The 17,736-nt window shown below is 34.7% G+C and overlaps 1 protein-coding gene across 2 annotated transcripts in view; it reads right to left on the reverse strand.

Moving 5' to 3' along the window:
* Positions 1-17,736, reverse strand: part of LOC129439489 (ras-specific guanine nucleotide-releasing factor RalGPS1) — a 127,184-nt gene that overhangs the window by 6,070 nt on the left and 103,378 nt on the right. For both annotated transcript variants that reach the window (XM_055198136.2, XM_055198135.2), the window contains exons 11-14: positions 12,081-12,148; positions 1,285-1,411; positions 259-407; positions 99-147 (exon numbers count right to left, since the gene is read on the reverse strand). In XM_055198136.2, coding sequence (XP_055054111.1) covers positions 99-147; positions 259-407; positions 1,285-1,411; positions 12,081-12,148 — 393 coding nt within the window. The remainder of the gene's footprint in view (positions 1-98; positions 148-258; positions 408-1,284; positions 1,412-12,080; positions 12,149-17,736) is intronic.

A 17,736-nucleotide genomic window follows, 5' to 3' on the forward strand; every position in this document is an offset into this window, starting at 1 on the left:
TTGGCAGTGACAGGAAAACGATTCATTTTCAGATGGTTGTTTAACTGTTGTGAGTGCTAAACATGTGCAGATATGTGATAATGTAGACACAAGCTCACCTCTGAAGTCCTGGAGAAACATCATCACCAAATGAACTCTGACTGCTACCTGATAAAGGCAAAGAGAAAACAAACAAACATCATTAATGATATAAAAGTCTGACCAACGAGAATCACTCTGTACTGGTATACTGTACTGTATATACACTGGCGATGATACCTAAAGATCTGCCATTGGACACAGATGAGTTGTGTGGATTGTTTCGGGCTGGACTCTGTGACTCCAGGACACTATCATCCAACAGATGACGCGGTTTCTCAATGGGAAATGTGGCACTTTTACTCTCCACCACACCAAACATCATCAGACTGAGAGAGAGGAATGAGATCAATCACATTAGATGTTTAATATCCAGATATATGTAGTAGACATCTTCACCTGCAGCTATAGAAACTGAATGCATAAATATAAATGGGCCATTCCACCGAGTCTGAGCCATTTTTGTCCTTATTTTAAATGACATTATATGTATACAAATGAAGAAAAAAAACTAATTCTAAAATACATTTATTATTAACAAAGCATCCTGCGTATTAATCTAATGCCAAAGTTAAACTATAAAATTTAAAACATTAATAAAAATACTGAAAAACACAATTTTTAACCATCCTTTCTCTATCTCTATACTTTACCTTTTAATATAAAACATAAAGATATCTTTATTTTTGCATTATTGCGTGAGACCTTTGCTTAAAATATTTTTTTACTCTCGAAAATATTTAGATGAAATGCACATTTCAGTCATGTGACCAGGAAGTGACATTATCAGGATCTTCTGAAGGCCATCAAAAGTCACTTTTCTCATTTTCTTTTCTGTATATTTTATGATATTGATGCTTTGACTGTGCATGTCGATCGTAATGTATAGTCCGTAAAATAACACATTTTGTTAAATCATTAGAATTTGCTCAGTGTCTTCATGCTATAACAGACATTAAATGCAGATATATTTCATGTATTTGCTAAATCTAAGCTAAAAACTTAAGTTAAGTCCAGTTACCAAAATGCCTCCATCCTCCATTAAAAAACCATGTTTAAAATAAACTGAGATTGACCAATACTCATTTTGAAAAGTAAAATATGTGTGTTATTAGATTTAGTGTTAAAAAAGGATAAACAACATGCAAATGGCACAGATTTGGTGAAATGGCCCTTATATATATATTGTATGATAAAGAAACGCACGTGTTGCCCACACTGTGACTCTTTCTGTGTCGTGAGGGTGGTGGGGTGGGCATGTGAACCCCTACTGTAGCATCCGGACACGTCGGCCGTCGATTATACCGCACTGATAAAGACACCTCAGATGGACCTGATGGACAGGAGAGAGAGAGAGAGAGAAAGAGAGAGAGAGAGACTTTTTTTTTGACTTTTTAACACACTTTATTAAACCATCTGAAAACCACCATATTACACCTTAGCAGGGCCGCATTAACACTGTAAGGGGCCCCTGGGCTTTATCATTTTGTGTGGCCCTTTATCCACCAGAATTGCAGCCTACATTCACACAATCTTTATAATCACTAAGTGCAAGTTGTCAGGCTTTTATTTTGCTGGAATAAATGGAATTACAAAATATTAAAACCATATATCAGAATGCCCGCAATATACACAAATATCACTGCATAACATATGCACATAGTCCTAGGTGACCCGAATAGTCTAAGATTCGATGCTTTGACAGGAGAAGCCTGATTCAACTACTGCACAGTCAATTGTCGCAGATGTGTTATAAAATTGAGGATCATTTAATTTTGGCTGTATAAGAGTGCACAGTATCTGATTTCACATTTTACAGCTTTCTCCCAATATAAAAAATATACATCCTATTATGATAATACTAAGTAAATAATATAGTAGCTTTCAATAAATATTTTTAAAGTCTGTTAATAGCCTAAATCCCGTGACAGGGCTAGACGTCCATATCCAGAAACCATTGCAAAGGCTCTTTGTTTCTGCAATTAAAAAGACAAAACAGGCAATTCTATACTTTCGTTATTTTAAAATTAATTTTAATATTTCCTTGTTTTTATTTAATTTATAGATTATTTAGTGTTATCTGATTAAACTATTTGTGGGTTTTATTCCCCTGCGCATTTAGGCATTTTGCACCCATGTTCTGCACCTATTGATTCTGACTTTATTTTGTTTTTATTTTTTATTAATTATAAAGGTAAATTCTGATCTAATTTAAGTTCTGTAAGTTTTGGATTGCTTTCCGTTGTGTCGATATTGCGCGGTTGCATGCTGTCACATTCAACTTAGCCGAACGTGCTAGGTGCTCTGCGTGATCATATTTAGGCGTTCATCAAACGTAACATCAAAAAACTGATTTTTTCGACAAGTATAAGTTTTAAAATGTATTTAAAAAGGTTGCTTAACTTGTCAAAAGTTGAGCTACAAAACAGGTAAGCCGTTTTTTTTCTCTCGGTGATGACACCAAAAATATCTCTACCGAATCTTGTCTCTATTGTGATTTAATATATGGTCGGTGTTAACTTTCAAATGATAGAAAAGATATTCCTGAAACAAATGTTATAAGAATCATCAGGTGTTTTAAGTGAATACAGAGATGATCAAAGTGAAAGTAAGCAATCAGATATTTCTGTGCAAAATAATAAAGCATATATAGTGTCTATAAAATCCTTAATTTCAGTGTTTTTTGGTTATAAATGAACCGTTTAAGTAATTGTATATAAAGCTTGTTTTTTATAATTTACAGTAACAAATTATATGTAATTTCTCGTCTTTTATTTCTTTGCCACACTAAATCTCAAAATGAAACGATCGCTGAGCTTAGGCGTGGCTTCCGAGGCAGAATCTAATTTGTTATTTATTAGATTTAGTTATCAAAAATGTTTTGTGTAATATCTTTGTGTGCTGTTCTGTACATCTTGGCTTTAAAATGTTACGAGGAATCAATTAATGAATGTTTATATACACGTTGTCTTTCATATTAAGATAAAAACGCGTCCTCAGTTTAGTCTTTGTTCATCACTTGAAAGGCACTTTTGGTCACTTTATCAGAAAGCTGTCTGTGTTGCCTTCAGAAATGCAATAATGGATATTTCAGACAGAAATTTTAAAAAGCTCACTAATGATTGCAGGGTAGCCTATAGTAAGTGAGAGATTTTCTTGCGCAGGAACTGCATTCACGCACGGACATTCAAAGCAAAGCGATAAAGGATAATTTTAAAGGGAGTATCAACTTTTTATAAAATGCGGCAGTTATTTTTTTCCGGCAACTCGGGGCCCTTCCCAGCCCGAGGCCCTGGGCTTAAGCCCAGGTAAGCCCATGCATTAATGCGGCCCTGCACCTTAGAACGAACACATGAGAGAGAGAGAGAGAGAGAGAGAGAGAGAGAGAGAGAGAGAGAGAGAGAGAGATTTACTGTATGTGGCTCTCTATGACACGCTCAATGAAAAACTAAACACACACAAACTCTGTTGCTGGAGATCTGTTAACAAATCAAATCATAAAATAAATGTTAGCATTCTCTGGTCCTCTTGAGGGAGACAGATTCAACACTGCTATGATTATTGTGTCCTGTGAGAGAAAACACAGAGGATTCCCAGAGTAACAGCGTCCACATGTTTTCAGTCCAACCATCACATCATCTCATACATTTTCTGTTGCACAATGAAAAGCTTCTCTTCTTCAAAGCATTATTGAACAAAACTATGATCCACTATAAGAAAAATTAACATGCATCATTGCTGGAGCAGTTTGTTTATTTTAAGGAAAGATAGCACAGACCTTTCAAACAATAGATATTGATAAAGTAGATTTAGACAACACAATAGATTTAATGTATCATGTATATAGTTATTGTGTTGAACTACACCTGACTAGAAGAACTAACTTCATGTAGTCCTTTGCAAAAAAAAGTTTTTTGCTCAAAATTTGGTATTTTTTGAAAAAATCTATACCATATTTGAGAGGTAATAAAAAAAGAACAAATGAAGATATGTTGACATTTTTTCCTTTTTTTTTTGTTTGAAAGCAAAGGGTTTGTTGTTTCATTTGATATACAGATTTTCTGGAAAGTAAACTTTAAAAAGTAAACGCAACGATATTACGCAGCGCCTGAAAGTAGTCCCCTTAGTATCTTTCAATAGCAGGGAACTATTTTCAGTCACTGCGCAATATCAATGCGCCTCCTGCAGTCATGTTACAGTGACAAAGTCCTTGATTATTACGCCAGAATGAGAGTATAGTTCATAGCCATATCTGCCTAAAAACACAACTTTTCTGTCGGTCTTAGTACATAATGTAACTACAGAACAGTCAAGTTTTAAATAGGAAAAATATCCAATCTCTTTGGTTATCTTTTAGCGCAATGCTAATGGTCTAATCAGATTCAATGGATTATGCTAAGCTATGCTAAAAGTGCTAGCGCCAGACCCGGAGATCAGCTGAATGGATTACAAAACAATAAAAATCAAATGTTTAACTCTAATGGAACTTGAAAATGAGAATATTTAAAGGGATCATAGTGTGAAAATCTGGCTTTTTCCATGTTTAAGTGCTAATATTGGGTCTCCAGTGTTTCTATCAACTTAAAAAATGTGGAAAAGATCAACCCAGTTACTTTGTTTGGGTAAACCATTTTGTGCAAGCGTGTGAAAATGTAGTATTTTTTTCCACAGCATAATTCCAAAATGCAAGAATTTGTATACACACCATCCACTGATACAGATACAATAGTAATGCTAATCTACTCGGCTGTGGACAGCTGTGGCTGGTCCAATTGTCTTTATAGCATTTATTTTAAGATTTAAAATATATTTCATAAAAATATTACTGTTGAAATGTAGCAAATTGCGGTCTTATTCAGTTTTGTATTACGTTATTGTTTTGAACATTAGTTTTGAAAACAGTTTGTACACTGTAAAAAATTTGCTGTAATTATGCAGTTGGTTGCCAGTAAGTTACTGTAGAAGATAAAGACTACAAATGTTTCATGTTCATTTAACTTTGAACAAACGGTTACCAGTAAATAACATTAATGTAAAATGTAAAGTAAGTTACTAGCAGCTAGTTGCCAGTAATACCCAGTAATACTGTCATTTCTACAGAATATTTTTACACTGTAAGCATGTGCAAATTGTCCTGTATGTATAAAGAGTTTTGGCAGTTGTTGTCTGAGTGAGAAACAAATTCATGAAATTTGAGAGATGTAGTCATTGAATGGATTTTGTGCCAAAGCAATGATAATTGATCCTCAGTTTGGCCCACATAGACTTCTGTTGTGCTCACTGTGTGAAGAGTTTTGCAAAAGTGACCTAAGTATTGAGAAATGTGTCCTAGCATCTGTAAAAAACTGTAAAGAACACACCCAAAAACGGCACACTTCTGCTCAGGCCTGCACGATTAATCGTTTTTAAACCGAAATCGGATGCGATTTTCGAATTGCAACAGCTGCGATTTTTTTTACGATTCAGAACTATCAAATATAACAGTCATCTAGTACACAGTTTTTGACAGTTCGCTTCATGCGCATTTTATGTTTGATGCAGTTTAAACCAATAGAGGGCATTAACACTGAGGTGCTGACTGAATGTCAAATAACGCCATGTGGAAAACATGAGCGCGAGCAGCTTTTCCAAGCGCATTTAAAAAAGGAACTATATTTTATGGCGTAATAGCACTTTTGGGAGTACTTCGACTCGCCTGAAAAGTCCGGTCCCCTTCTCACTTTCATAATGGGAGAGGGAGGGTGTTACTGCGCCGAGTCGAAGTACTCCCAAAAGTGCTATTACGCCATAAAATATAGTTCCTCTTTTAAATCCGCTTAGAAAAGCGCTACGTTTTATTTTGTACCACCAAACTTGCTCGTATAACTACTCGTCTTAAATAGGAAAAACGTTGATGTGTTTGGTCACTTCTAACTTTATCTCTAAATGGTACCATTGAATGAATGGGGCTAAGCTAAATGCTATCGAAGCGTCGCAGCGCGCTCCAGCGCTTACGTGCACGCACACAGATGATAGAGGGATGTATCAACAATTCTTAGTTAAGGTAATAACATATTTTAATATTGAAAATGAGTAGACTATTCCTTTAAGGCTATTAGATCAAGTTAACCTTTAACAAAAATACTGCACAACAACTTTTAACAAAACTAAAAATGCTAAAAATGATCATGTGGACAAAAATGAGTGACACTGCCCCAAATATCATGCGTCAGAGAGTACTGTCGCGAAAATTGTTACGTGTTCCTCTCGCATTTTATCTTAGGAAATAGTGAGTGAGTGAATAAAAAAAGTACCCTCAAAATCAGGGTGCATTGTGGGTAATAAAGTAGAAGATAAAGACTGAAAATGTTTCATGTTTATTTAACTTTGAACAAATGGTTTCCAGTAAATAACATCAATGTAAAATCTACAGTAAGTTACTGGAAAACAGCTGCCAGTAATACTGTAATTTCTACAGATTTTTTTTACAGTGTGCAATGCATTTCTGAATCTTCTCTCAATGATCTGTCGGTGATGTAAGAGGAAATTACAGTTTAATCACTGACAAAGAATTTCTCCTTTGTTTCTGATGGGTTTTTAATTGAAAATGATCTCTTTATAATATGTTCCACAAACATTTAACATGTCAAAATGTTTTAAAAGTACAACTGGACATTTCCAAGGAAAATTCACAAATGAAGGACAATTATGTTATTATCTACTCAAACTCGTGTTGTTTTAAATGATTTTATTCTGTTATATTTCAGAATCTTAGACCTTCGGTTATGTATCCACAATAGATGATCTCTCAGTCCTATTATTATATCAATGAATTACTTCTAATAATGTTGTGTACAGTGTGGTTGAATCCTTCATTAGATTTGTGGTTTAAACACTGGATTTGTTTCCTATTTTCTAAGACATGAATACATCAGATAGCAACAAACCTCAATAATTGATTAAGCCTTTAAAGAAAGACAAAAGTCATTTGTAAGATTCGTCAAGATGCACGAAATGCGATATAGAGATAAAGTTGGGTGGCTCACAGAAATCCCCTCTTTCTCTCTCTCTCTCTCTCTCTTTCTATCTGGTCTGTGTGTGATTAAGGTCTGGACATTACAAACACACTTGTACTTAAACAAGACACTTTCTGCTTCCAGCTATTAATAGTTTCCAAGTGAGGTATTGGTAAAGTCCATCTGTGTTTTGTGAGAGAGAGAGAGAGAGAGAAGTATGTTAGGGTTCACCTTCTCTGTACTTTTACAAGTAAACAAACACAGGGGTCGGTTCTTAACACATTTTGTTTTACGATATGTTTCTGTGTTGCTCAGCTGTAAGTTGTGATCTTGGCCTGCGGTTTGATTTGGGTTCAGTGCTTCACATGGTGGATTATATAACAGACAGACTGAGATCTCATCCACCTGACTCTTACTGTGATGTAACCCTCAGACTCAGACGATGTGGCCACAAGAATTTCATTTACATACAGGGAAAACTTTTCTGAAAAGTTTATGAACACTTGTAAAAGGAATCTCATAAATCTTTTGATCTGAATGTGTTTGCTTTAATATTTGAATTTATTTTTAAAAAACATAATTTCACCAACATATTCATTTCTTTCATTACAAAAACAATTATTTAAAAATGTTTTCGAAATGGATGGCTTGGACTGAGTAATGAAGATAAAACAGCCAATAAGAGCTCAGAATCAACACACACAAAAAACTGAAACGGGTTAATAAAACACAATTATTAATGTTTAACCAACTTTTTTTTGAAAACTACATTAACTTAATAATTTTTTGTTGGGACTACATAAATTATTTTTGTTGGTTTTACTAACTGGGTCATGGATATGCTTTTCCCAGAATGCTTTGCATGCAATTGCAAAAAAAATTTTATTTAATGCATTTTTAGGTAATGAGAAAGACTTTATAGTGTTTATTCTTTGTTTATCTTACTGATTTTTAAGAGTTTGTGTTTTATTTTTTTAATTGTTTGGTTACCATTATGCAAAAGGGGCTTGCAAAAAAGTTGTGGATGTTAGATACTTCTCTCAATGAGCACAAACTGTGTTAATGGCTGTCTGGAGATCAATATCTTCTCACATCATCATGTGTTATTATTATTATTATTATTATTAGCATGCTAACATGTGCTTATGCAAAATTGGTATAGAAAGTGGCATTTATGAAGTTGGTTTAACAAGAAATGCTTTGTTTAATTTAAATGGTTTTGCCCTTCTTGAACAAACCAGAATAATGGCATCGAAAAGGTTTTTCTTAACTGAACTAAGTTTAAACAAGATATAAGTTTATGAGCAAAAATTGTATTTATTAAGTTGGTGCAATTAATTAATTTAATTTATTAAGTTGAATGAACAAACTTTTTTTGAGTGAATGTGAACTCCGAATTAAAAAAGTCTCGGGGTGAAACCTCAAGAAATTGTTATATAAAATTACTTTGATGAATTGAGAGATGGGAAGGGTGACTACATTGACGATGATCAAATATAAGCAAGTTGTGATTCAATTTGAATGTTTGCTAACAACATAACTTCCATAGCTTTTGTTATAGCTTTTGTGAGTTGACTGTAAAATGTGTAAATGAATACAGAATGAGTAAGTAAATGACCCTAAAGTTTTGAACAGTAGTGTATGCTGAATATTGATTTCTACCACACAACAACATTGAAGAAAAGGAAAAGAGTCGGAGGATAGAATGAAGTTTAAAAGCCAAATGGAACCTGACCATCATTATATTACATTAAATCAGATCATCCACTATAATGTTTCATAGAGGAAAAATGTGTCATATACACAATATCTTTATTTAATAATCTAAAGGTTCTGTTAAGGCCAATGATCTCATCACATCTCGACTGAAAGACTAAACCGGTCCTGAAATGCTGAGAGTGGCTGAAAGTTACCACATAAATCTCACAAATGACATCCAGACTTTGGTGTTGGACTCTATAGCTGAAGTTATAGGAACATGGAAACGTAAAGAGTCATGAGATTGATTCGTGGAAAAGCTCTTTGCCGTTTCGCGTGACTAGACCTTTACGATGTGTGTACAATGTTGGCCATACTGTGTTTACAATGCACAGCCATATGTTCATTATAGGGCTAACATAAGACAACAAACACACAAACTAGTTTCAGACCTTCTGAAGTTACAGTCAAATACTCTCATAACTTCTGTTCACAGCCAATAAATGACACACATTTTAATTATGGCTGTAAACAGTTCATGATCAATTTAGTGCCATTACTAGTTTATGTTTAAGTTAAGCAGCTGCTGCAACATAAATGTGCTCTGTAAACAAGCAGGTAGTCGGCCAGAATGCTTCTTAAGACCTTTTCAACTTTAAAATATATTAGATAATGTGTCCAGGATTTGTCTTAATTTTGGTTCATTCACACTGCCAGTGATTTTCTGAAAAGATTTTCCCGTAAGACATAAAAGGTGGCATTTTCAAAACAATAATGAAGGTGAAGCATGAAGTCGCTATGAAGGACAGAAGAACGATAAGAGATTTTTCACCATCCAGAGATTTATGGAATTCACAAGCAGAAACCGAGGATAGTGTGAATATCACAATGACAAGGCATGAGCCATTATAAAAACGTGAATTTACAAATCCTTGGAAACTTTTGCCATAATGCAAGTATACAACTGTTTGCAGTGAATCACACTGTGATATTTCTGATGTGAACATAAACTGACATAAGCTGATGAACGATTTTAGGTTCAGCACCAATATTGAGGAGTTTCCTGATCTCCATTTCATTCCAGTTTATAGACATTTATTCGTAGCGAATGTTGATCTGCATTTGAGTTTACACAGAAGGCATTCTGGCAATTTTTTCCAACATCAATGGATGTGAAAGGAGTTTTATAAACATCCAAGACATAATCAGATTTATGGGCACAAACCTATACTGACATAATCCGTAATACAAAGATTGCTGATATATAAAATGATTGATTGCAATTGGATACTGTTTCTTTTAAATACAGAAAGCAAAATATAATGAATAATTATCTAAAGCACCTAACAAATGAGGGGCATTTAACATTTAGCCTAAGGAGCCAACAATAACGGTACATTCACACGAGGCGAAAGCGTTAACGTTTCTCATTGACTTTTAATGGGTGACGTCATGCATTGCCGAACTAAATTGTGGATCTATCAACGTTGTGTCACTGCCATTGCTCGCGGCAGAATTTGAACTTTTCAAGCGCCAACGCATGCATCAGCCAATCAGATCGTCTTATGCAAATAACATAGTGCAAGCAAGCCAATTACGCTTATGCAAGACCGGAGCATGTGTTGCGGCCACTGTGATTGGCTGTTGGCCACGCTTCAGACAAGCGTTAACGCTTTCACTTGGTGTGAATGCACCATAAGCGTGATCTACAATGCATTGTTTATTATTACAGGTGTAAAGGATTTATGGTATATACAATACACTATATTGGTTATCTCTAAGACTATAATGTAATACAATCACAAAGTCATTCCTGTTTACATGCACCCTAATCACTGCAATCTGATTAAAATGTTTGTTTACATGCACATTCTATATAATCCAAACCAAATGTCTACACAGGCACACAGTCAGGGTTGCCAGATTCACAAATCAAAACCAACCCAATGTACATTCAAAACTAACCCCAAAGCATCCCAATGACTATTCACAGCCCAAATACCAATAACTAATAAACAAAATCCTTTTATTTTTAACCCATAGGAAAAAATTCAACTCATTTAAGCAGTTTAAACAGTATCCCAAATTTGATGTCCGACAAAAAGCAGAGGACTTGGCAACGCCAGACTGCAAATAGCATCTCTCATCGGGTTCATGTTTTATCTCTGGATAAATGTACAAAGTCAAAATTGGTGAAAGTTGTTCTTAAGAAGTTTTCAGATATAAGCAATGAAAACACACTTTTCAAAAAGGCAATTTTATTGCTTTATGTAATGTCATGAAAGAAATGAACACTACAGAATGTACAGTGCGTGACCTCATTAACTTAATAGTGCGTGTTGACATCGCCTTGCTATTGCATGTTTCTGCGACGAGAAACATGTGATGTAAGAGGTTAATATAAGACGTGAACTTAAGCACAACTCTTCTGCGCATGTGCACAAGATATTTATGCATCCCATTGACAAAAAAACTAAGTTTCATGCATTTACATGCATACTTTTTTTCAATCAACCTCAATCTTATTGATTAAGGTGTTAACATGAAGGCTTTTCAATCCGATTGAGCCATCAATACTAATACAAACGGATTATTTGGTTGCATGTAAACGTAGCTAGTGATGAAGCTGCAGGAGGCGACTGGATTGCTCAAAAGCGTTGCACAACTTCAGAGCATCGCTGATGTTTTCTGATGTTCAGCTGGTTTGTCTGGATTAAATAAGCATGAGGGGTGGGATGTGCAGATTTGTTGTGTTGGGATTATGAGGGATCCACTGAGAGTCATTACTGACTGTTTGTTTTCTCAGCCCACTTCGGTTCCCTTCGGCCCTTAAATGAGTCAAACAGACCCGGACCCCCTCGGCCCCTAAAGGCCATTCAATAACTTTGTGCCGTGCGTGAGTCCAGAAGAGCCGAATGTCTCCTGTGGGTTAAGATACCTTGACAATGACTCTGTTTGCACTGTAAGTCATTTTAAACCACAGCACACATGGTGAAAAATATTCAAACTGCTCTGAAGGATTTCTTCAAACACCTCATACTGTGAAGAGTTTATTTTGTGTGGATCTTTTCCTTAAAAGTCGTGAAGATGTCAGGAATGAGCCAGAATAAAAGCACGGTGCTGCATCTTATTTTACACGTGAAGAACGCATGCATGTGAACGTCTGAAAGGTGTAGCTAAACAAAATGACCCTTTTAATTTAAGCGTAAACCTTGACTAACGTTATGAATGGACCCCAAGAGAAAAAGCCTCTTTCTTTAAGAACACAGACAGCAACTGCAATGTGTAGAAATAGTGACACATACAGACCTGCAAGATCTTCTTTAGACGTGGCCATGCGCGGGGAACTGTTCCCAGGTTCAATTTTCAAAGACAGTCTGTAATGGAAACAACACGCAAGATTGTTACCAAAAAACACACCATAAACCTTCAGGGTGGTGCAATCAACATTTCAAAAGCAGCTCATGTTTGGCCAGCAGTATACTGGAGACTTTAGGGATGAATGTAGTTAAATATGATACAGTAAACTAACCACACCATACAAAAGTGAAGAAGTTTTCTTTTTGGTTACTCATTAATAAGCGCTGTATATTAAACCAAAAAATTGGTTTTGGATGGGAAGGTTTTGATTTCCACCATCTGTTGGATGTTTGATGAAGAGATTTGAACTCTTTCTCTATTTGCCTTTTTTAAAATGCAGCTCTTGCACATTTTTTGACAATTACAACAAAATTTGCCAATTAAGATCATTTGTATATTGCAGATGGCTTTACCCAAACACATCTGCAAAAATGACAAAATCTGCCCATGTAAATGACAACCAGATTATTACTGTAAATGCATTAAAAAAAAAAGATAAAAAATGAACAACAAACTAAACAGAGAGCCAAAAATCTATTTTAACAACCTGAAGCAGTGCTGTGGGCATTTGGTGTGAGGAAAATACGAGAGATTTCTCTTATACAAGACAGTGCTTTTGGAAAGTTATTAGAAGTCAGATAAGTGGTGTTTGTGTTTATTCTCCAGAGGAACATTAAAGACATCAATCATTGTTCATGTCAAACACTTAAAGTCTCCACCAACCCAAAACGGTCACAAAAACAAGAATCTTAATGAATGAGACCAAAGATTCATAACAGCTGAGGGGTTGAAAGTTTGAAAACTAAATAACTCATCCAAACCCTAGTAAAATGATTAACTAGACAAACACGTAACTTCTTGTTTGGTCATACAGTCATTATTTATCCTATTCCCTTTGGTGTTACTGGGCGCTCAGAAATGACTTTTAAAGTCACACAAGACACTATAGTGAGGTTTCAATTCAAACGTTAAGCAAATCTTTTCAAAATTCGCAAATAAGAATTTAAAAAAAATGCAAATTAGTTCGTTTCCATCAAGTTGTTTGAGTGAATAACAGTGGTATTGGTAATCTAGCAATCAACAGTAAATAAAACAAGACACTTAGACTTTTAGAAAATGGAGACAGGACTGCATTTAGTTATAAATCAGTGCAGCTTGTAATTGCAAAACTGAATGCTGTGCAAAGAAGAAGGAATGCAGAGTTTTTGATGCAGGCACTAACAGCAAGGGCATTACGATGACATCGAGCCCCATATATGATAAAGACAACATCAGCTGATACATTTAGACCATCAGTCATGTGGGTTTAATGTTCGCTACCTCAGAATTTATTCTGAAAATGGATTTCCATTTCCCATTATTCACATTTACTCTTTTTGCAAGCAAAAAAACACATCAAGTAAGCATAAAAACATTTTTGCGAATTAAGGTATTTTTAGTCGAAAATTGGCTCGTTTTTAATGTGATGCCTTAAAAATCGGGGTGATGGAAACTCAGCTTATGTCACTGTTAAAGACAGCTGCTTATGCAGACAGCAGACAGTGAGACAGCTGTTGGGATTAAGCGGCCATAACAACAATGCATGATGTGTGTATCAGGATGCAACATAGAAAACAACATAAGATCATTACATCATGCTCTGGAATGCTTGATTCTGATTGGTCAGTGGGAACATTAGTCCCAGATAATAACCAACTGTAATTAATAACACAACCTCATGTGCACCTAAATACTTTCAAATATATTCAGTATAAACATGAAATTATTAACATAGGGGATTTTATTCACAAATGATTCAACCAAAGGCAACTTATTGATCATAATCGCTTTTTCATCACAGAAGGTTTGCATTTCTTATAAATGAGCTAATACGCATATATCAAATGAATTATCCTTATACATTTACCATTTAAAGGGATATTTTACTCATCATTTACTCCCCCTTTATGTTGTTCTAAATAGTATGAGTTTCTTCTATTGAACACAGCTGGGTGATTCTCACGAAATCCAGACTTAGAAGGTGTCCAGCATCAGATTTTTTTTAAAAAGCCCTTGAAGCCAGTTTTTTTTGCACATATAGGTCTGAACTTACTATAACCATTATTTTTAAAGGATTTAAAAAATATTTCCTATAGCATTAATTACATTTTTTAGTTGATCATTATCAAAAATGATCATTACCACAACATGATATTACATTAAATATATGCATTTACAAACTCGGTAATGAGAACTAAAAAGTTGTCTGGGTACATCTTGAGTGTCACAGTCAATTATGTCTCTTCCAACTATTTTTTTTTTGAAAATGTTAGTTCATTGAGAGCTTAAAAAATGATTGAAAATTGTTGTGGAGGATGAGAAAATTGGTCTTGGACACATTTATATTCTTTATTATTGTGTCTACATTTACCAATGATGACCAAATACCACATGTTTCTTTACTGTAAATGTTTATAGTATAACATGCACTGAAGCTTTTAATTTTTTTAAATTTTTTATTATAAATATTTCCATGTCAAAGAACCTAAATCCAGTCATGGACATGTTGCGGTAATGAAAATTTTCCGCTTAAATGTGGAAAAAACAACCAAATTGGTTGGTATGATGTCCTTTGAAATCATGTGCGAGATGTTTGTAACTGTATGCTTCTTATTTTGATAGCATTTACTTGAATACGAAATGTTTCATGACACTTCATAAGTCTAATTTTGCGAGAATCCCCCAGCTGATTGTACTCATTGAGTTCCATAGTAGGGAAAAATACTCACTGGGTATCATCAACTGTGTGCTTACCATCATTTATCAAAATTTCTTCATTGCTGTTCAACAGAATAAAGAAACTCAAACAGGTTTAAAAGAACATGAAGATGAATAAATAATGACAGAATTGACATTTTTGGGTGAACTATCCCTTTAACAAGAGGAATAATGTACATCCAGCTGGTTGTTATTGCAAATGAATCCCCTCAGGGTGAGGATAAAACAACCGTCTGGATGTGTGTTATCCCTTATTTAACATTATAGCTCTGCTCATCTAAAAGCCATTAAACGCAGCCATTACGTGCACACGTGACGTTTCTAGACCTGTAATGGTGCCATGCACAAAAACCTGCGATCGAACCGCAGTCCTGCTTCTTTCATGTTAGTCTGGCAGTGGGACAGAGTAAAACGGCCGCTGGTGATGAGGGAGGTTGAGGTTTGTCAGAGGAGGAGATGATGTCAGCTCTGGATGAACTTCAAAAGTCCACCCTGTGCCTCCGAGGCCACGCGAGGTTGTAACGAGGTCAACGCTGTGATGGGTTCACAGACGGAACGTCACCACGGAGACCGCACGAGAACTGCCGAGAATCACTGAGGTCTTTCAATGGTTTTTATCTCTCTCACCCACTTTAAACACCCCGGAGAATTCAGACTGCACAAACCTCAAATAACGCAAATTACAGATGTTTAGAGATCCTACACACGGATACTTAAAAATATCTCCTGTCTCAGATGACTGATTACTTACTACAATCTAACCAATAACCTAATCTTCACATGAAAGAAAATAAATCTGTGATAAATAAATGAAGTACACGATAAGTAACAAAACTGCCGGCATGTTTAATGTAGGAAATCTAGTAAAGCCTCGTTTTTCTCCATCGCAGTCTTTTCTCTGATTAGGTAAGAAAGTATTTTGAACTCCACAGGACTCTGTATAAAACATGATGTGCTGTGTGGATATCATCTGTTGTCAAAACAAAACTGAGACTGAAGAACTGAGATCATTCACTGATAATCCATCATCAGGGCAAACTGCACTACAAATTTGGTTAAATCTCTTTAATTAAGTGATGCTGACGAGAAGCCAAGAAAACAAGCATGATCAGATGTTTAAACACATTACTTCCAAAAACTAAACCAAGTTTCAACCTTATAAATAAATCAGCAAAACAAAATGATTATAAACTGGATTCTTTTCCATAATGTTTTCTTCCACAAATCAATGCTAACAGGCAGATATGATATCAGTGTGTTTACATGAACTCAATATCAAGTTTCCCAGATTAAGACAGTATATGTGACTTTATAACTGAAGAGATCAGATGCAAAACCCGCTAAACACCACTGTCATTAAAAATGAGATAATGATATTGACCAAATGCTCTCAGTATCTGTATTATACGTTCATCAGATACTTCTGCTTTAAATCTGCTTCCCGGTTTTTGGCAGAATCTGGTAAACAACAGAGATGCAATGTTTCTAATCGCAGCTTTAGTGATTTTGCAACTGTTTACTATGTCTTGTCCAAAGAAGTGCGTGGATTTTTTGCCAAAAAACATTTCCACTTAGAGGGTTTTGCAGTAAAATACATTTCAGTGCCATTAAAGACAAGGTCCACGATCTCTGAAAGCAGTGTTGACATTGAAAATCACCTAAACAAACACACCCCTACCCCAATCTGGACCTTCTTTTGATAGACCCGCCCCACACATACCCAGGAAACGATTTTGTTCAATAGACACACACCTTACTGCCGATTGGCTACAAGTGGGTGATTCTAACAAAATCCAGACTTAAAAGGTGTCCAGCATCAGATTTTTTATATAAAACCCTTGAAGCAAATTTTTTGCAAATATAAGATTATGGTCTGAACTTACTATAAACATTATTTTTAGAAGATTAAAAAAATTTCTTATAGAATTATTTACATTTTTTGATTATCATTATCAAAAATTATCATTACCACAACATAATATTACATTAAATATATGCATTTACAAACTCATGTTTCGGTAATGAGAACTAAAAAGTTGTCTAGGTGCTATGACAAACAAAATTTTATCTGGAGAAGAAACTACTTACCTGGTAGCCATCTTGAGTGTCACAAATTATGCTTTTTTATGTTAGTTCATTGAGGGCTTAAACAATGATTGAAAATTGTTGCGGAGGATGAGTAAATTGGTCTTGGACACATTTATATTCCTTATTATTGTCTCTACATTTACCAATGATCATCAAATACCACATGTTTCTTTACTGTAAATTTTTATTTTTAGTAAAACATGCACTGAAGCTTTTTTTAATTTTTTTATTATAAATATTTCCATGTCAAAGAACCAAAATCCAGTCATGGACACATTGCGGTAATGAAAATTTCCCCCTTAAATGTGGAAAAAACAACAAAATTGGTTTGTATGATGTCATTTGAAATGAAGAGATGTTTGTAGCTGTATGCTTCTTATTTTGATAGCATTTACTTTTCTTTTTATCAAAATGTTTTTTTTTTAGAAATCGTGCACTCCTTTAAAGTAAAATTACTGAACCTAAACATGTCAGGCGGACTTAGAGCCCATACAGCAAAAAAAAAAAAAAAAAAAATTTCTGGCCAAAATATATTTTAAATATATGCTTAATAGATTTTGTAGAAAGTGAAGCTTAATTAAATATATTTTTGAATGTGAAAATATATTAATTTTTAACCTTAATATATTAACATATATTTCAATATGTATTTCAGGGGCATGAAATACTTTGGAATTTTACAACCCACACGGCAAAAAAAGTATGTATAAAATATAAAAAAGTAAGTATATTTTTGTAATTAATTTAAATCTTTTCAAAC

This window comes from Misgurnus anguillicaudatus, chromosome 22 (genome assembly GCF_027580225.2).
Source record: "Misgurnus anguillicaudatus chromosome 22, ASM2758022v2, whole genome shotgun sequence".
In the NCBI taxonomy this organism is placed as follows: domain Eukaryota; kingdom Metazoa; phylum Chordata; class Actinopteri; order Cypriniformes; family Cobitidae; genus Misgurnus; species Misgurnus anguillicaudatus.